This window comes from Sphaerodactylus townsendi, linkage group LG14, assembly GCF_021028975.2.
Source record: "Sphaerodactylus townsendi isolate TG3544 linkage group LG14, MPM_Stown_v2.3, whole genome shotgun sequence".
Taxonomy (NCBI): domain Eukaryota; kingdom Metazoa; phylum Chordata; class Lepidosauria; order Squamata; family Sphaerodactylidae; genus Sphaerodactylus; species Sphaerodactylus townsendi.
In genome coordinates, this window is record NC_059438.1 from 39,997,871 (window position 1) to 40,018,007 (window position 20,137).

Here is a 20,137-nt window from a genome sequence, read left to right on the forward strand (position 1 = left end):
CGAAAGATACAGGCCAGGAAGGGAGGAAGGAAGGAAGGAAGGAAGGAAGGGAAGGAAGGAAGGAAGGAAGGAAGGAAGGAAGGAAAGGGAAGGAAGGAAAGGAAGGAAGGAAGGGGAAGGAAGGAAGGAAGGAAGGAAGGAAGGAAGGAAGGAAGGAAGGAAGGAAGGAAGGAAGGGAAGGAGGGAGGGAGGAGGAGTTTGGATTTATATCCCTCCTTTCTCTCCTGGGGCTACAATCTCCTTGCCCCTTCCCCACAACAAGCACCCTGTGAAATAGGTGGGGCTGAGAGAGCTCCGAGAAGCTGGGACTAGCCCAAGGTCACCCAGCTGGCGTGTGTGGGAGCGCACAGGCTAATCTGAATTCCCCAGATAAGCCTGCACAGCTCAGGCGGCAGAGCGGAGAATCAAACCTGGTTCCTCCAGATTAGATACATGAGCTCTTAACATGAGCTCTTAAGATGAAGTCCATTATTGGGGCCAATTTCCATAAAAGTGGGAATAGCCCAGATCATTTCAAGCCAGGACAGTCGTACACATGGGAAGGTTTAATCCTCCCCCCACCCCCAAGCACTCTAGTCCTGATCCAGAACAGGCTACCACATGCCTGAAAGTTAAATTTGAAAACTATTGAGAATTCCAGACGTGGAAATCCCGTCGCGCCACCGGTTTGGCTCAAAATCCAACCTTCCAGCCACACACGAAACTAATACACAGGAAGTGCTGTAAATCCCTCGCTTGTGATACTGAGATGGTCATGCAGTTGCTTCTTCAGAATGAATTTTTTTTCCTGGTTCAGGAAGGGTGAAGATTGGCCCACAAGGTCAGTTTTGAGTGGAAATTGCTAACCAGTTTTGAGTGGAAATTAAGCACTATGTGCAGTGAAATCGTGGGAAGGGGGAGGGGGGAATCTCCTTTCTCACACAACTTTCCATCAGAAGCAAAGCGAGGGGGAACTGTGGCCGAGGTACATGCACACTCTGTTCCTCTGGGCGGGCAGCTCAACCCTATTTCACACACCCCCAGCCTCGACCCCGCACCTACTGCATGACAACCAGGTGGACGTAGAATGAATTGTCAAACTGGAAACTGTCCGAATGCTAATTAATTTTGTAAATAATGGAATAAGACCAGGAAAGGGATTTGGGCGTCTTAGTTGGCAGTTCCATGAGAATGTCAACTCAATGCATGGCAGCTGTGAAAAAGGCAAACTCTATGCTGGGGATAGGAATTGATAATAAAGGAATTGATAATAAAACTGCAAGGATTGTCATGCCCTTATATAAAGCCGTGGTGCGACCACATTTGGAGTACTGTGTTCAGTTCTGGTCACCACATCTCAAAGAGGATAACGAGATAGAAAAAGTGCAGAGAAGGGCAACGAGGATGATTGAGGGACTGGAGCACCTTCCTTATGAAAAGAGGCTGCAGCGTTTGGGACTCTTTAGTTTGGAGAGGAGACGTCTGAGGCGGGATATGATTGAAGTCTATAAAATTATGCATGGGGTAGAAAATGTTGACAGAGAGGAATTTTTTTCTCTTTCTCACAATACTAGAACCAGGGGGCATTCATTGAAAATGCTGGGGGGAAGAATTAGGACTAATAAAAGGAAACACTTCTTCTTCACGCTAACGCAGGATTACGCTTGGGAATATGCTGCCACAGGAGGTGGTGGCATGCCACCAACCTGGATAGCTTTAAAAGGGGCTTGGACAGATTGATGGAGGAGAAGTCGATCTATGGCTACCAATCTTGATCCTCTTTGATCTGAGATTGCAAATGCCTTAGCAGACCAGGTGCTCAGGAGCAGCAGCAACAGAACTCCATTGCTTTCACCTCCTGCACATGAGCTCCCGAAGGCACCTGGTGGGCCACTGCGAGTAGCAGAGAGCAGGACTAGATGGACTCCAGTCTGATCCAGCAGGCTAGTTCTTATGTTCTTAAGTTGATGAAGACGTGGGCATGGCTGAAACCTTTCCAGCAGGTCCAGCAGAGAGGGCCCAGTTGAGAACAAAGCCTCGGAATACGCAATACCAAGAAATGTATAGCAACATTAAAAGCACAACGTGGGCTCAAGCTTGGTACTTCAAAGCATTGTGTGTTCGTTTGAAATTACATGAAATTATGTAGGCACAATGTGGTAAAATTACAGGAAGGAACTGTTAGCAGCAATGCACTGTGTGCCCGCTGGAAGTGGGGCATTTTGCCCACACCCCTTCAGGTCCTCCCTTGCAGCAGTGGCATAGTAGGTTAAGAGCAGGTGCATTCCAATCTGGAGGAACCGGGTTTGATTCCCAGCTCTGCCGCCTGAGCTGTGGAGGATTATCTGGGGAATTCAGATTAGCCTGTGCACTCCCACACACACCAGCTGGGTGACCTTGGGCTAGTCACAGCTCGAGCTCTCTCAGCCCCACCCACCTCACAGGGGAAGGGCAAGGAGATTGTAAAGCCCCTTTGAGTCTCCTACAGGAGAGAAAGGGGGATATAAATCCAAACTCTTCTTCTTCTTCTTCTTCTTCTTCTTCTTGCTGGTAACCCAAAGTCTCAGAAAACTGGCTGGCAATTCTCCTCCTTCTCTTTAAACCCCACCAAGCTTTCTAACTCTGGGAATCCTTTAGGGGCAGCAGTGGCGTAGGAGGTTAAGAGCTTGTGTATCTAATCTGGAGGGAACTAAAGCTCTGATTCCCAGCTCTGGCCTCTGCCTGAGCTTGTGGGAGGCTTCTCTGGGGAATTCAGATTAGCCTGTGCCCTCCCACACACGCCAGCTGGGTGACCTTGGGCTAGTCACAGCTTTTCGGAGCTCTCTCAGCCCCACCTACCTCACAGGGTGTTTGTTGTGAGGGGGGAAGGGCAAGGAGATTGTAAGCCCCTTTGAGTCTCCTGCAGGAGAGAAAGGGGGGATATAAATCCAAACTCCTGCTCTTCTTCTTCTTCTTCTTCTTCTTCTTCTTCTTCTTCTTCTTCTCTCTCTCTCTCCTCCCTCCTCCTCCTCTTCTTTTCCTCCTCCTCCTCCCTCCTCCTCCCTCCCTCCTCCCTCCCTCCCTCCCTCTTGGCTTCTTCTCCTGGTCTCCTCCTGATTCATACAGGTGGACCTTCTCTTTTCTTTTAGCAGCAGCCCCAGCTTCCATGCTCTGTAACAGGCTCTTGCTGACTATAGCCACTGCTCTGCTCCATTAATTAGATATATATTCTGATATGTTTCTCTATTGGGCATGATTGGTACGATCTAGAGTAGTTGTGGTTGCTTTCTCCTAGGAAACATGTTGCTCGTCCCAGTAGCATTTTTTTCTCCTGATGTTACGCCTGCATTCAGACCAGCATCACCTCAGCATGTTACCTGTGGCTGGCAAAATGTCAGGAGAAAATGCTACTGGAACACGGCTATACAACCCGGAAAACCCACAACACTCTAGCGATTCCAGCCGTGAAAGCCTTCGACAGTACATGCTTAGATCATTCAAGGGCTCCTGATAAGAACATACGTAGAACATAAGAACAAGCCAGCTGGATCAGACCAGAGTCCATCTAGTCCAGCACTCTGCTACTCGCAGTGGCCCACCAGGTGCCTTTGGGAGCTCAACGGCAGGGAGGTGAAAGCAGTGGCCTCTGGCGGCTGGCCCAGTGGAATCAAGCCACACTGCCTCTGGGAGGGAAGCTGCCTGTGGTGTCTTTGTGAGATTCACACCCCTAGTCTTGCCTCTCTTTTTTTTCAGTCCGATCTGTGATTCACACAGGGATGCCAAGTGTGGAAACTTTCTCACCTGTTAAGAGTGGGATGTATCCCAGCTTTAATTCCCCCTCTCTGAAACGGAAAAGCTATCCTCACTTAATCAGAAGTCTGAGAAACGCAGCAGCAGTGGCTTCAGCTCCATTAGACCAGGGGTAGGGAACCTGCGGCTTTCCAGATGTTCAGGAACTACAATTCCCATCAGCCCCCACTGCTCCATGCAATTCTCACAAGGACAGAGGCTGATGGGAATTGTAGTTCCTGAACATCTGGAGAGCCGCAGCTTCCCTACCCCTGTACTAGACCGTCCCATGCTAGTTTACTTTTCCTTCCATATTTCTGCAACACTATCAGGACTCAGTGGAAGAAGAAGAAGAAGAAGAAGAAGAAGAAGAAGAAGAAAAAAGGAAGAAGGAAGAAGAAGAAGAAGAAGAAGAAGAAGAAGAAGAAGAAGAAGAAGAAGAAGAAGAAGAAGAAGAAGAAGAAGAAGAAGAAGAAGAAGAAGAAGAAGAAGAAGAAGAAGAAGAAGAAGAAAAGAGGAAGAAGAAGAAGAAGAGGGAGGGAGCAGGAGGAGGGAGGGAGGAGGGTGGAGGAGGGAGGAGGGAGTTTGATCTATATCCCCTCTCCTGCAGGAGACCTCAAAGGGCTGACATAAATCTTCCTCTTTGCCCTTCCCCTCACAACGCAAACACTCTTGTGAGGTGGGTGGGCTGAGAGAGTCTCCGAGAAGCTGTCACTAGCCCAGTCACCCAGCTGGCTGTGTGCAGGGAGTGCACGAGGCCAATTCTGAATTCCTCCAGATAAGCCTCCACAGCTCAAGCGCTGCAGAGCTGGGAATCAAAACCCGGTTCCTCCAGGATTAGATACATGAGCTCTTAATCCCTTCCCACGCCACTGCTGCTCCTTTTAACGAGAGGGCAGCAAGTGGGTTTCCTCATAGGGCACCACCACAAAGCGGGATCGTTCCCCACCAGTTGAGAAAAAAAACTGTACTCCGTAGGCTGAGTGGGATCTGTGCATGCCCCCAATCCCGACTGAAGCTTCCAGATCCCTCTTGCTCAATTATCTGAGCAGCCAAATGACCAGCTCAGCTAGAGATCAGCCTTCGGTGTTGAACGTATTTTATTCTTTCGCCCTTGTCTTTGCCACACCACCAGGCGTGTGGCTGGCGGTATTGACTCTGTCTCTTGCCTCTACCATTTTTAAGCTGCCGCTCATTCGCGCCTCACAATCCCGGACCGGAATTGTGTTGACACCAGAAGGCCCTGGCTGGAGGGCCAGATGACAGTGGAAATATACATGCAATTTGTGTACTGGCTGCATGTGCTAAATGTGGCACAGAATATTCAGCAGAAGTCAAAAAGGGTTTCAATCAGGGGTCTTAGACACCTGCTGCCAGTCGGAATCGATCAGTGATGGCGAACCTTTTCGAGACCGAGTGCCCAAATTGCAACCCAAAACCCACTTATTTATCGCAGTGCCAAATGCAGCAATTCTTAACCTGAATAACCCTCGAAAGCAGGGGCCAGCCTGCTGTAAAGGCCTCCAGCAAGTCCCACATGTGCCACTTCTGCGCTTCTCTCAACATCTTCTGCTGCCTCAGCCTGGCAACAGCCGCCACCTGAGCATGGCACCAGGCCCGCCAGCCGAAGTCCTCCCTGCTCGCTGAGGGGTGCACGCGACATCAACAAGTCCAGCGCCCAGGCCAGCCTAGATGTGTGTGTGTATGTGTGTGTGGAGATCCCCCCCACATGACGAACTCTGTGTGTGCGTGCCCACAGAGAGGGCTCTGAGTGCCACCTCTGGCACCCGTGCCATAGGTTCGCAACTGCTGGAATAGATAATACTGAATTACATGGTCCGACTCTGTGTAAGCCATATTGAGGGGGTAGCTGGCAAAGAAAGGTCTTTACCACAGTTGCTATATATCCTTTGATTCCATGTCTGTCGGAAGCAAACAGAATTGGGGAGAGGATCATTGTGAGTCACTAGCCCAGTGGTGGCGACTTCCAGTATCTCCAGATGCTATGGATTACCATACTTCATTTGCTTCCGCCAGCATGGCCAATTGGCCATGCTGGCAGGGGCTGATGGGAATTGTAGTCCATAACATCTGGAGTGCCAAAGGTTCGCCACCACTGCCTGTAATCTGGGCTGTGAAGAATGTTATGACCAGCAGAGGGAGTTTCCTTTTTGCTTTTATTCCGTCAGTCGTTCTGTTGCGTCGGTTTCTCTGGTTCCTCGTCAGTTTTTCAACTGCAGTTCGGGCTGTGTACCGTTTCACATTTCTGCCGCTGCCTGCAACGTGGCACAACAGACACCTGAACCGAAGGAGAGCCGTCTCTCTGCTGGTCAGCTGGATGAACGCTGCGTGGTGTTTGCCAACAAAAACTTTTGCCCAACTAGTGTTTCCAGGAAATACAGCTGTGATGTCTATTGCAGGCCCTTCAGCTTCCTGTCAAAGCGCATTCCAGAGATATAAACCTGTTGTTGCCAACTGTCCCAACAGATCTTTTCCCCAGAGAATGTTCCTCGGGGAAATTAGCCCCTTTTTGTTGACTATTTGAGTTCATCCCATTTATTTAAACTATTTTAACACACACAGCCAAAGGATACTTGTGACTGAATTATAATAATTCAAATAAATAAATAGAACAACTGCATAGAACTTAACTGACCGGCAATTTGCTTAGAACTTTTTAATGTCTGGCGTGTCTGTGGTACAAAAGAACAACAATATTATCTCACTGTCTTGTCGTTTTTTTTCACTTGCTCTCCTTTCCAACTGGGTCTGAGAGCCAAACAGCAGTGGGTGTACTGGGCTCAATGCTCCCCCCTCACTTCAGCCTGTTTCTCCGCCTTGTCCCTCCTGTTCCCCACTCCTAGGAAGCCAGTGCAGGGAGGGTCAGGAGGACAGACCTTGGGGCGGGCCTGAGGGGAAGCTGCCAGGCGGAAGGGCTGGGGCGGGGCCTCGGGTGGCAGGGTGGCAGCCTCCTGGCTGGCTCCCTTTTGCCCCTCCCCTGGGCCTGGATAGGCAGTGGAGCCAACCTGCATGAAGTAGACGGGGATTCAGAAGGTTCTCACCAGTTCCCCGAGTGGGTTACTGATTACTTGTGTGTGCTCTAGAGGGGGTTACCACTTGGGTCTGCTTTCCGCTAGAAATCTCCATTAGGTCCAAAAAAAATCTATAAAGTCCTGTTGTTTCCATGTGGCTGGTTAGCGAAGGTAGAAAACGGGATAATTCTCTCTGCTGGGCTGTTTTAAAAACATGTTTTAGAAATATGGTAAAGTTCCTTGTTTAAGGAAAGTATCCCTTCTTTGATTTCTAGGAAACAAAAATTAAGTATTTGAAAGTGTATTTAGTACTGACAGGCAGTCAATTAGAGAAGCGTAGTTGTTTCTGTTTGGACCCAGTAGAGCCATAGAACTTTGCTAGGAATGTGAGTTTAAATTATGGGACAGAAAGATTACCAGCTGGAAATTAGGAACTTTTTTTTACAGTAAGAGTTTTTTTTACAGTAACAGAGAGAATTATTACATGCCCCGCCTCGAATGCCGTACGCCACTTCAACATTGTGCCTCCCGCCCAGCCCCATTGGCACTCAAGCGCCAATTGTTTGAATCCCCACCCCCAAGGGAACCTGGTTACTGTCAGGCTCTTGGATCCCACCACTGGGGGGCGGGCCTCCGGCAGCTTAGGCGGGTTGGGAGTGGGTGCTGAATGGGCAGTAGGGTTAGGCTCCTGTCTCCCTGGGGGGAGGGTGGGAGCCATCTGCAGCTTCGCGGCGCTAACAGCTCAGCCAGCAAGCGGCGCCCCGGCATGGGGGAAGCTGCCAGGTGCCGGCCAGGTCGCCACGCTGTGGGAGAGGCCTGGTATGGTGCCCCCCCCCACGTGATGAAACGGCATGCGCCATGGGATACCCCATGTCCCCATTAGCAGTACACCACTGCCAAACAGTATGTTATGCCTGTCCCAACTCACTGTCATACAGAGGAACAGTGTATCTTACCTTCACTATGCTCCTTTGCCCCCTTTGGCTCCAATGTTGTGAGGAGGGAATAGGGCAGTGATGGCGAACCTATGGTTCGGATGCCAGAGGTGGCACTCAGAGCCCTCTCTGTGGGCACGCGCAAACAGAGTGCCTCCACCCCACACATCTAGGCTGGCCTGGACCACTGGGCTCAATTATTAGCATTAAACCTAAGACCTAGGGAGCAGCAGTGGCGTAGGAGGTTAAGAGCTTGTGTATCTAATCTGGAGGAACCGGGTTTGATTCCCAGCTCTGCCGCCTGAGCTGTGGAGGCTTATCTGGGGGGAATTCAGACTAGCCTGTGCACTTCCAACACACTCCAAGCTGGGTGACCTTGGGCTAGTCACAGCTTCGGGAGCTCTCCCAGCCCCAGCCCCACCTACCTCACAGGGTGTTTGTTGTGAGGGGGGAAGGGCAAGGAGATTGTCAGCCCCTTTGAGTCTCCTGCAGGAGAGAAAGGGGGAATATAAATCCAAACTCTTCTTCTTCTTCTTCTTCTAGTTTTGGGGAAGCAGTGTAGGTTAAGCACTGTTAAGCGCTGTTAAATCCCAGTGATTTTTTCATAGCTAAGAACCAAAAGCTGCTGATCCAACTACCTGGGAGTAATGCTTCGGTTGTGGGCAATGGGAGAAAGAGCTTGCTGCTGAACAAACCCCTCCTAGGGTCGCGATTCACCCATTGGAAGAGTTGCACGGTTGCTTCAAAGCAAAGCCACCCTGGACTCACCACCCAAGCTTTACTCCCAAATAACGCACTTACGGAGCCAACCAGTTTTTCTAAACTAAAGCCTCAGTATTCAGGTTAAATTGCCCGGTTGGCACTTTGGATTAATAAGTGGGTTTTGGGTTGCAATTTGGGCACTTGGTCTCAAAAAGGTTCGCTATCACTGGAATAGGGGTTTCCAACCTCCAGCTGAGCAGTTTTTGTCAGTAGAAATGGTTGTGTTGGGGCCCATTTGCTCCATTTTCTGGCTGCACTTGGTTTTCCTAGGACACATGGAGCCAGAAGAGGATAACAGGGTGTCCTGTAGCTATTTCAGCTGGTGAAAACTACTCAGGTGTGAGGCTGTGAGGTCCTGTTCCCTCCCTGCTCCCCCTGCCCCAATGCTCCAGAGCCAAACAGAATAACAGAGCACTGTTTGGGTAAGATACCCTGTTCTTCTGTGAGTCAAGACAAGCACCAATATGTCCACTCGTGTCCAAACATTTAGTTTGGTCCTAAGTGAGCCAACTTGACGATACAACATGACTAATACTGAGTTTTGACCCACCAGTTGAAGATAAATGTGGTTGCTAGATAAATCCATTTGTATGAAACAAACACAAGATACCCTGTTTCCCTGAATATAAGACAGCCCCAGAAAATAAGACATAGTAGAAGTTTTGCTGAAGTGCGAAATATAAGGCATCCCCCAAAAGTTAAGATCGATTAGTAAAGTTTTTTGTTTAAAGCATGTACCGACGGCAGACAGAACAAGACAGAAAAATAAGACATCCCCCCGGAAAATGGAACGACATTACAGCGCATCTTTTGGGAGCAAAATTAATATAAGATTCACTGGGGTGCTGTGTATTTCAGACCGAATGGAAGGTGTATCTGCCAGCAGCTTAGCAGTAGCTTCTCTCGATAATTGGCCTGATTCTGGCTGGCATCTTCAGAGTGATACTACTATCCAGATCCTCTGGAAGATGCAGCCACCTAGATGCAGGCTTAAACGTCAGGAGAGTAGAAAGATGCTAGAAGCACGCCAACCATAGCCCGAAAACTACACAGCACCCCAGTGGGGATTCCGACGCCGGAGAGCCCTCTCGGACAATATAAGACAGTCTTATTTTCGGGGAAACATGGTATGTTGTATTCTACTTTGCGACTGTCCTCAAAGTTTGCCATTTTTTTAACTTAGCAGAGAACTGGGTAAAACTGCTGCTGATGTGCCGTGGATCATTATTTCCTGATCTGACAACTCAGTAAATTCACTTGGAGGCAGAAAATTCTGATTTGAATTGCTCATTTGGTTAAAGGCAAATTGACTGAACAGTTAAGCAGTCCAGCTGTTGAACAAAACAAGGGCCGCATTGTTGATGGGGAGCGTGAACTTTCTCCTCACAGTTACTTTCTGGGGATGGACGAATGCTTTTGCTGTCTTCTGTCTGTACATCTGTCAGGCCAGCTGAGCAACCAGACCCTGGAAGCCGTCCCGTCACCATTGGAAGAAGAACAGTGCTCTGATAGTTCTCCGCTCGGCCCCCTGAACAAATGGCAACTCGCCATTAAAAATATTCTTGCACTCTAAACAAAACAGATCCATACACCAGCTAACTAACTTTAGACCATGTCCTTATAAAAATGCGTTGGTAGAATGTTTGTGTTCCATATAAATTGACTTGCCGACTGGAGGAGTCTGGCGGGAATTCAGTGAATGGAATCATTCCGCCGTCATCTCTAGTCAATCTGGTTTCGGAGGATTTAGAAACAGTTCAAAACCCTGCTGAGCTTTTGTACCAGAAGCCGCAGTACGATGAGTTTATCCAACAAACAGAGCGGTCCTTCTTTCCAAACACGTTCGGCTGTCATTTTCCTGTAATGGCCTAAATGGCCATTTCCGCTGCCTCTGGTTCAAACTGAACAACATTTTCCCCACCACTAACACTGCAAATAGCTATTGTTTTTTCAGTCATGCCGACTGGGTCTCGTGGATTTGCTGTGCGAATGGCAGTGGCATCCCCTCAGATGGAGCTATCCTAGCATCAGTAGATGGCTTCTTCCACCAGGAGGAGACGCTGCCTAGACACAACAGATCTGCAGGATCCTGTCCTGGGTATACTCAAATATAGCTAGAGCGGAAAAAGGACGTCTTTTCCATCTAATGTGGCCTGCCCCATTGCACCCTTAATGGTTCCAATTGGAGCAGCAGTGGCATAGGAGGTTAAGAGCTCATGTATCTAATCTGGAGGAACCGGGTTTGATTCCCAGCTCTGCCGCCTGAGCTGTGGGAGGCTTATCTGGGAATTCAGATTAGCCTGTACACTCCCACACACGCCAGCTGGGTGACCTTGGCTAGGCTGAATCCACAGCTTCCTGGAGCTCTCTCAAATGCACTCCCACCTCTTACAGGGTGTTTGTTGTGCAGAGGGGAGGAAGGGAACCCAAAGGAGATTGTCAGCCCCTTTGGAGTCTCCTGCAGGAGAGAAAGGGGATATAAATCCAAACTCTTCTTCTTCTTAATGTGGCTCTGCCCCATTGCACCCTAAATGGTTCCCCAGTTATCCTTTCTCTTGGCCCGGGACAAACATGTTGCCCTAGACCTCTTTGCACTCAGGATTCCAGACATATGATCTCATGGGCCAAGGGCAGGCTACTCAGTCACTGCAGAGATTCAACTCATGGAGTGCTTTTAGAGAGCCCAGAGGTGTAGCAGAATAGGAGCGCACCCAGAGTGCACAACGTGTTTCCCGCCCCTGCAGCCCGCCCTCTCCCTGCAAGGGTCTCCTTCACTTACCTTTTCCAGCCGGCAGAAAACAGCTTTCTGCTGGATGAAAACGGCCAGGCTGGTGGGGTGGGGCCAGGCCTGCTTGAGCGCAGGGGGCAGAGGGGCAATTTTCATGCCCCCAGTGCCATCGTGCCACTGCAATGCATGCACCCCCCCCGCCCACTTGTAGCTACGCCACTGAGGGAGCCCATTACCCTGGTTGTACAAGAAGCTGGCATGTTGCTTTTCTTCCCTATAAACTATCCTTGTAGGCAGGGATTGAATTTTATTTATTTTTATGTTCTTATATGTATGTTTTTATATTTATCTGCCGTCCAATTTCTGAGCCATGCTTAGGGCGGCTTACAATGAATTACAATGGCTTACAATAATAAAAGCACAGTAAAAAAAAACTACACTGAATACACTCATAAATTACAATTCTAGACTAATTCATATGGGTCAAAGCAAATTTGTCTTCTCAACCCTAATAAAAAGGGAGAAATGGAGGGGAGGTAGCCATTAATAGGGGGGGCAGATAGTACTAAGTCATAGATTAGGTCAAATTTCATGACGCCCTCCCAGATTTTATAGGTCTCGTCATCCCCATCATCCCGCCAGCAGGATGCACAACTGGCAGGGGATGATGGGGACTGTAGTCCATAACATCTGGAGGGCCGCGAATTTGACACCTGTGTACTAGATGCTAACTTGAGGGAGTGAGACTAGCTATAGAGGGCACATTCCACATGCAAGATGGTCTCGACCAAAAGCCCTTTGCTTGTTTTGTGGAGGTTAAATGCAGGTCATTACTACACACACGGGAAGATATTTAAAGATCCCATCAAAGGACAGATTATGCCATTGCCTTGATAAGCAAAAAGAAACCATAGCACACATCTGAGCCCTTCGGGGGTAGGGCGGTTTATCAAATCAATAATCATCATCATCATCATCATCATCATCATCATCATCATCATCATCATCATCATCATCATCATCATCATCATCTTGCTATACCAAAATTCGTACCGGTATAGCTCCTTCTTGCTAGAATTAGTCCTTCATTGATTCCCTTCACCTGGAATACCTGATCACTTAAACCCAGTGGTGGGATCCAAAATTTTAATAACAGGTTCCGGCTGGTGGTGGGATTCAAAACAGTGGCAGCCTCAAGACACACGCACCTCTCCAGTCCCAATTGGGCAGGGAGGTTGCTTTTAGTAACTCCTTCTCGGCACTCAGAAAAAATTAGTAACCACTTCCAGAGAAGTGGTGAGAACTGGTTGGATCCCGCCTCTGATTTAAACTCTGATATGGACAAGACTCGCTTTCCTTTAAATGATCGCAGTCCAAGAAGAACCGAAGATGTGGCTAAGTTTCTAGCAAAGACATTTTATCCCACTGTTCTATAAAGTTTTAAATGTTTATACATGCCAATAAAGGTTATTTGTTTGTTTACTACATACAGAACCAAGGATGGTAATGCCCCAGTATGCTGTGGGTAGCCAAACCTCTTTGATGGAAAAGGCCATGATGCGTTGTTTTGTGCTTCGTTGTAAATGTCTCCAGTTACAGATTCCTATAGGTCATAAGCACAGTCATGTCCACTAGAAACAAGTGCATAACTCAAACTATTTAAATGCTTTTTTCAGATTCAATTGAACAGTCGGGGACTTATCTACTCTGTGGGCTTACTCCTGGCATCTGTTTTTTTCACTGTAAGTAAACCATCCTCCTGTTTCTAGCTTTGAAGAGAGGGACACATGATATTGAAGGAAATGAGCTGCGACTCACAAAATCTCATACTGGAACAATAATATTTAAGGTGCCACTGGGTGCCTTTTTAACTTTGCTGCAACACAGGGGTGTAATGCCCATTAAGCAAGGTGGGCAGCTGCCCAGGGCATCACCTTGTGGGGGGCATCAAAATGCAGGGTTCGTTTTTGGGTATTTTTAGTGGTTTTCCATTTTTGGCCTGCAGGGGCACAGTTTTTGTATTAATGCACCGTGGCTCTCAGCGTATCTGGGGGCCCCCTGCAGGAACATCCCAGAAATTTGCCCAAGAATCTTTGTTCTGCATTGAGTTTTCTGCATTGCTGACAATGGGGGTTGCAGGCTGGGGGGGCACATTTCTGAAGACACAGTCTCAAAGCTTTCAGGGTCTCATTAGGAGACTGTCCTTATGCTACCCCACCCCCCACCCCAAGTTTGGTGAGGTTTGGTTCAAGGAGTCCAAAGTTATGGACTCCCAAAGGGGGTGCCCCATCCCCCATTGTTTCCAATGGGAGCTAATAGGAGAAGGGGGGGCATCCAACTCAGGTTTTTTTCCCAGGGCTACAGTTTGCCTCGTTACACCCCTGCTGCAACAGAATAATAGGACTACCTCTTTGCAGTAAATCATATGTTGTCTTCATCTGATCTGATCTGCTCTGGGTAAAACTTGGTGCTGCTGTGGAACGTTGCGTTCTTTTTGGAACAGGAGCGGAACACTATCTCAAGAAGATGGTAGATTATGTGAGGGGCCCCCACTGTGTATCTCTCATAATCCAGACTAGTTCAATCTGCCACAAACAGATTGAAATATGTACCACAGAACTTGAAATATGTGCAGAACCAATTCCTTTGTAGTCTGTACTAGCAGTAAAACCCATTGCACAAACAGATACAATGGGCTCTAGAAAACTGTCAGTGGTTTAATGTGCCAGCCCCTCCTGCCTTTCCTCCCTCCCACCAGCTCTATCCTCACCCTCTTCCTGGACACCTTCATCAGCATGCAAGGGTTAATGGCCCCTACCAAGGGGGGACCCCTCCTCTTTTCCTCCCCCCTTGGCCCTGTGCCACCAGTTCTCTCCTCCTTCTCCTCCTCTTCCTGGACATCTGTTCCTGTTCCCAGATATCTGGATTACCATGTAACAGTTAATGGCACAGTTGCAGCTGCCAGTAGTCACATTCCTTCCATGGGAAGCGGCCTACAACTGTGTCTGCTCCTCGGGACTGGAGCAAGCGGGAACTCCACCTAGGGCACGCATACACCCTGTGCCCCTGCCATACCCACGCCTGCATGCCCTTGCCTCACCTCTGAACTGATGCACACCCGGTGTGTTGCGCACCCCCCTTTCCCCCCGTTGGCACTATACCACTTCTGCACCTCCTCAGGCATCTGCAGACAGTACAGTGACTGTAATTATTCAGTGGTGCGGGAGAAGGGCAAGTATGAGAGAGGGTGAGAAACCGGTAACAGCCACATTCCCCTATTTTGATTGTGCGTGAAAATGGGCTGGAAGCGAGTCGAGTGTGGAGATGGGCTGGAAGTGAGTTGTCGCCACCGCGCTAGCCTTTTATATAATAGGATGAACACAAATCAGTTCACAAGTCAACTGAAGTTTGATTTTCTAGATGTTTCAATTGCTTTCTGATAACCTGGCACAAGTCCAGTTAACCCTTCTGCATCACGACTTGCCCCACCTCAGTTTTGAAATAGCGTGGGTTGGCGTAAGAAATTAAATGGGAATTTGGGGGGGGGGGAGTTTTGGGGGGAGGCCAGCAGGTGACACAGGAGAGGTTCAGAAACTCAGAAATGCATAAAAGATATGTATAGTATTGTATAATATCAACATATATCAACAAAGTTTATCTTTTAATACCATAAATATACGCAATTTATTTTTAAGACTAAAAGAAAAAGAAAACATTCAGGCTTATTATCTGGTATGAAGGGAGGGCCAAAAATTTTATGTGGCTTTCCAGATTGCAGAGGGCACAGCGCCCCTAACCCCAGTGATTTGAAGGGGATAACTATAACAGATTAAATGAAACCCCAAGGTAACAGGTAAGCTGTACCTGCCTTGAATTCTTCCCCTCTTCAGAAAATGTGTTGAATGATTCGTAGACAGGTTCTGGTGGGTTTTCCGGGCTGTGTGGCCGTGGTCTGGTGGATTTTGTTCCTAAAGTTTCGCCTGCAGCTGTGGCTGGCATCTTCAGAGGTGTATCACAGAGAAAAGTCTGTTTCACAAACGGTGAAAACAAACAAATAAATAAAACAAACAAAAATAATATTAAATAAATAAATAAAAGCGTAACAGACTTTTCTCTGTGATAACACCTCTGAAGATGCCAGCCACAGATGCAGGCGAAACGTTAGGAACAAGATCCACCAGACCATGGCCACACAGCCCGGAAAACCCACCGCAACCAGTTGAATCCGGCCGTGAAAGCCTTCGACAATACATTGATTCCTAGGCTCATTCCGCACATGCAGAATAATGCACTTTCAAACTGCTTTCAATGCTCTTTGAAGCTGTGCGGAATGGTAAAATCCACTTGCAAACAGTTGTGAAAGTGGTTTGAAAATGCATTATTTTGCGTGTGCGCAAGGGGCCTTAGACACTTTCCATTGAAGGCCTCCAGGGTATCTGCTTGGGCCAAACGGTGACTGGGCCTTTCTATGAAGAGAAAACGACTCAGGCTGTTTCCTAGATGAGTCTAGGGCCCCTTCCGCACACGCAAAATAATGCGTTTTCAAACCACTTTCACAACTGTTTTTTGCTATTCCACACAGCTTCAAAGAGCACTGAAAGCAGTTTGAAAGTGCATTATTCTGCATGTGCGGAATGAGCCTAGTGGTGGCGAACCTTTGGCACTCCAGATGTTATGGACTACAATTCACATCAACCCCTGCCATGCTGTCAGGGGCTGATGGGAATTGTAGTCCATAACATCTGGAGTGCCAAAGGTTCGCCACCACGGGTGGGTGCTCTATGTCTCTGTGTACCCTGCTTCTTTACCAACATTTCCTCTTTTCTGTTTGTAGGTGTTCGGTGTTCACTTGAACAAATGGAAGCTGGATAAGAAGCTGGGGTGTGTGTGCCTTTTCCTGTATGGCATCTTCTTGTGTTTCTCCATCCTGACAGAATTTAATGTTTTCACGTTTGTGAACTTGCCTATGTGCAGAGATCACTGATTGTGTGGACAAGACTGCTGAGAGGCAACGCCCTTCTTTATCTGTGCAATATGAAACACGGTTGACATCTCCACGTGGTGCGTGGTGCCCCGAGAAGGCCATAACGGACCCCCTCCTTGCTGTCCATCGAGCCCTCTTCCTGTGTGGGTGTAGCCTCTCTCTAAACCAGCCCCTTCACACATACACACAAAAAAATATCTGGAAACTTCCTGCACTGATGTGAAGATTTACAGACTCAGATATTGTGAACAGTGACTTGGAGTCTAAGCGAACTAGTTTCTCCCTGGCGCTGAGCCAGAGAAACAACTGCTACCGTTTCTTCTTCTTTTTTTAACTTATTTGATGGAAGACTTATCTAATTTATGAATCGAGACTATTGCTAGGTGACAAAGAAGAGGGTACGTTTTGTTGGGTGCTTTTTCGAGGAAAACAGAAGGAATCTGTTTCGTTCTTTCCCCCCCAGAGGTCAAACAAACTCTCCTGCAACTTCCTTAATCCTAAGTGTTCCATTTCAGGGGAAGATTCAAAAGACTGAAATGATGATATGGAAACTCAGTTCCAGGTACCCGGTATTGGAGTGGATATTGTGTTTGTGGAAAGAAAACTTGGAAGATCAGTGCACAAAATGGCTTCCTTACAGGAAACAAAATCTTAGAGGGATTCAAGAGAAACCCTCAGTGAAGGCAGTCTATACATGTGAATACTACTGCTGCTTTATTCTTACAATCAGGATTTGGTTGCTAAGCTGTTTGTGGTATTTCCAAGCAATAGTTTTCATCTTACCAGCCCTGGAATACTTAGGAGGTGGAGCCCTGGTTTTTAACATTCAGTAACATTTGGTAATGCAAGGTTGCATTCAGAGCCTGAATTGACCTCTTGTGGTTTCTTAAATATTAATAACTTCTGTAGCACTTTTAGTTTGGAAAAGTGCTTTACGACCCTGACCTCCTTTGCCCTGAGAAGAATCTTGCGAAATTAAGTCACTCATATTCCCATGTTTCCAGTGGGTGAACTGAGAGTGAATGTATGCCCAAGGTCATGCCCAAGGTTAATGACTGAGGAAATCCATGTCTGAGCGCTAGGCTTTGAGTCAAAGTGTGTTCAGGTCCACACAGAAACTCCCATCAACTGGACAACGTGGCTTCTCGGTGTACTGGGAACTGAGAAATGGGGGAAGGGTCTGTAAAGTTACTTTATTTTTAAAGCATTAGTTGTAGACACTGGTTTCTGAATGGCATATTTTGCACAGATATTATTATGGATGTTATCATTTGCCACTCTGCAAAGGATACACTGGACTTGGATAGGGATTTTTCCCCCCCTCGTACAGCCAAAAGTGGGCACAAGACACTAAGAAGGTCATCCTCACAAGCCACATTTCAAGAAATCTTCCTGATGTGTTGTGCTGTTACAAAAATTGCTGATCATTTATCCCATGTTCTTCTGGAGGTTGTGACAGCTTGGAGAAACGGCACATTACGAATACAGTCTACTGGCCTTTTCCGCACAAGTTTCTTAAAACATTTCGAGAACACTTAAAAACAAAACCCTTTACGATGATGTCCCTCCACACTTCCCTCTTGCAAATATTTGACTTTTGTGTTATGCCGTAGCTTTGTTATTTTGTTGATGTCCAAAAACAAAACAAGGGGGAAAGTTGAGACAGCACAGGGACTTGGGAAACAGTGGGTTCATCAGGAAATGATGTTTGCATTTTGCCTTTGGGGAAATTAGCTCTGAGCAGAAAGAGCGGGAGGGAGCGGCAAGGCAACTAAACTGAGCAAAGATAAGAAGGAACGAGGGAGGGAGGGCGGTGTTTTGTTTTTGTAAGAGGAAGGTTTTAGAAACAAAGATGTTCTCCTCAGAACGGAGGCTGCAGGAAATAAGCTGAGCTGTAAGAGTCCAAAGGGGGACAACAGAGTAGGAGAAATAAAACATTGCATATTTGACCACACAGCAAGGGAAGATGTTTTGAAAACATTTCAGAGAAAAGCATCGTTGTAAAAGGAGTTTCATATAAAACATTTTCAGGCTGGAAATAAAATGTTTTTGAAACCAAAGGGGGGGGGGGACCAGTGCGAACTCCATGGAGGAAACATTTTATTTCCTGCCTGAAAATGTTTTAAAATATTTGTGCGGAAAGAGCCATTGAGTAACTGAAGTGGTTGTGAAAGATTTGCTATGCAGTGTCCTGTGCCCCCCACCCCATGATTCTTGGCATAGTTTTGCCCTGATAATTTTGCAAACACAACACGTTTTGGGAGAGTCGCCGGCCTATTATGCGCTTGCAGTCTGCCCTGCGGTGAGCGTACATTCCTTTCAGGGCAGATTCTTGGTTGCGCACACATTTCCCCCTCCTCATCTGGAACTCGCTGCGATGCAGATCAGAGAAGCCCCTGCCGCTTCCAAAACCTCTTTTAGGCTCATTCCGCACATGCAGAATAATGCACTTTCAAACTGCTTTCAGTGCTCTTTGAAGCTGTGCGGAATGGCAAAATGCACTTGCAAACAGTTGTGAAAGTGGTTTGAAAACGCATTGTTTTGCGTGTGCGGAAGGGGCCTTAGTGTGATTTCTTCCACTGTCTTCACCAAAAAAGCAAAGATCTGTTGCATGTGCTCAGCCTGCTGTGGTTTTGCTCACCCCTCCTGCCTTTCCTCACCTACCTAACAGCAGTTCCTCCCACACTCGGCAGCAGAGTGGCCCAAAGAGGTTTTTCTAAGAGGAAAAAAAGTGGCGGGTGGCAAGACAAGTGGCAGGTAAGGGAAATGGCAGGTAACTTGGCTTGGGTAGGCTTCACAGTGGGAGAATCTCCAATTAGCACTGAAAACTGCAGGAAAAGCCCACTGCAAAGAAAAGAGCCACGGGGTAAGCCCTGCAACCATAATAGGCCACTGATCAGTATCCCGTTTCTACCATTATCTAAATCATGGGATCGTGGCGGTCTCCATTATATTTAAGAACCAGGTATTTCTGCTTTACTTGTGTGTATATTTTTTGGATGTGTAACCATTAATTTCCAGCAAGGTAAAATATCTGAGGTATTTTTTTTTCATATCTAGATTAGCAACAAAGGTCTTTATTAGCACAGAGCCGATAAGCCTGAAGTGTTGGGGATGAAAGCAGATTTCTGAGGGAAAAATCTTATCCACCCACCAGTTTTGCACTTTTAAGTTTGATTACTTATAAAATTAATTTCCTTTGGGTAAACAGCGTGAAATAAAACTTTCCGGTCTGTCACCTCCCTTTACCATAGCACCTTGATTTTTCTTACAATACCCACAGTGATTATTTGGTAGTTTCTGGAGCTGTCTTGCATCTTAGGTCAGGCGGTCTTGTGGACATCTTGGCAGAATCGAAGCATTCATACACGACATAGTTCAATAGACAAAGGACAAATTGGTTTATATCTTTATGCGTATCTCATACTCTCACGGGTGTTTATATTAATTACCATTTCTGTGTCAAATAATTGCAATAATTCCTTCAGTCACCCTGCTTTGACTTTTTCCAAGCTCTATGCTCTTGTGCTGTTTTATAAACACAAATCTAATATGTCTACCCTATTGCTTTAGAAGAAGAAGAAGAAGAAGAGTTTGGATTTATATCCCCCCCTTTCTCTCCTGCAGGAGACTCAAAGGGGCTTACAATCTCTTTCCCTTCCCCCCTCACAACAAACACCCTGTGAGGTAGGTGGGGCTGAGAGAGCTCCAAAGAGCTGTGACTAGCCCAAGGTCACCCAGCTGGCATGTGTGGGAGTGCACAGGCTAATCTGAATTCCCCAGATAAGCCTCCGCAACTCGAGTGGCAGAGCTGGGAATCAAACCCGGTTCCTCCAGATCAGAGTGCACCTGCTCTTAGCCACTGCTCTTAGCCACTACGCCACTGCTGCTTTAGACAAGTGGTTCTCAATTGTTCTGCCTTGGAGAACCTTTTTCCACAGCGGTCTCA

The 20,137-nt window shown here is 47.3% G+C and overlaps 1 protein-coding gene across 1 annotated transcript in view; it reads left to right on the forward strand.

The window, feature by feature from the left end:
* The window catches only part of SLC24A3 (solute carrier family 24 member 3), a 59,656-nt gene extending 40,225 nt beyond the window's left edge, over positions 1 to 19,431 (forward strand). The window contains exons 14-15 of the mRNA XM_048515370.1: positions 12,881 to 12,946; positions 16,039 to 19,431. Of these exons, the coding sequence (XP_048371327.1) occupies positions 12,881 to 12,946; positions 16,039 to 16,188 (216 nt within the window). The 3' untranslated portion in view covers positions 16,189 to 19,431. The remainder of the gene's footprint in view (positions 1 to 12,880; positions 12,947 to 16,038) is intronic.
* The last annotated feature ends 706 nt before the right edge of the window (positions 19,432 to 20,137 follow it).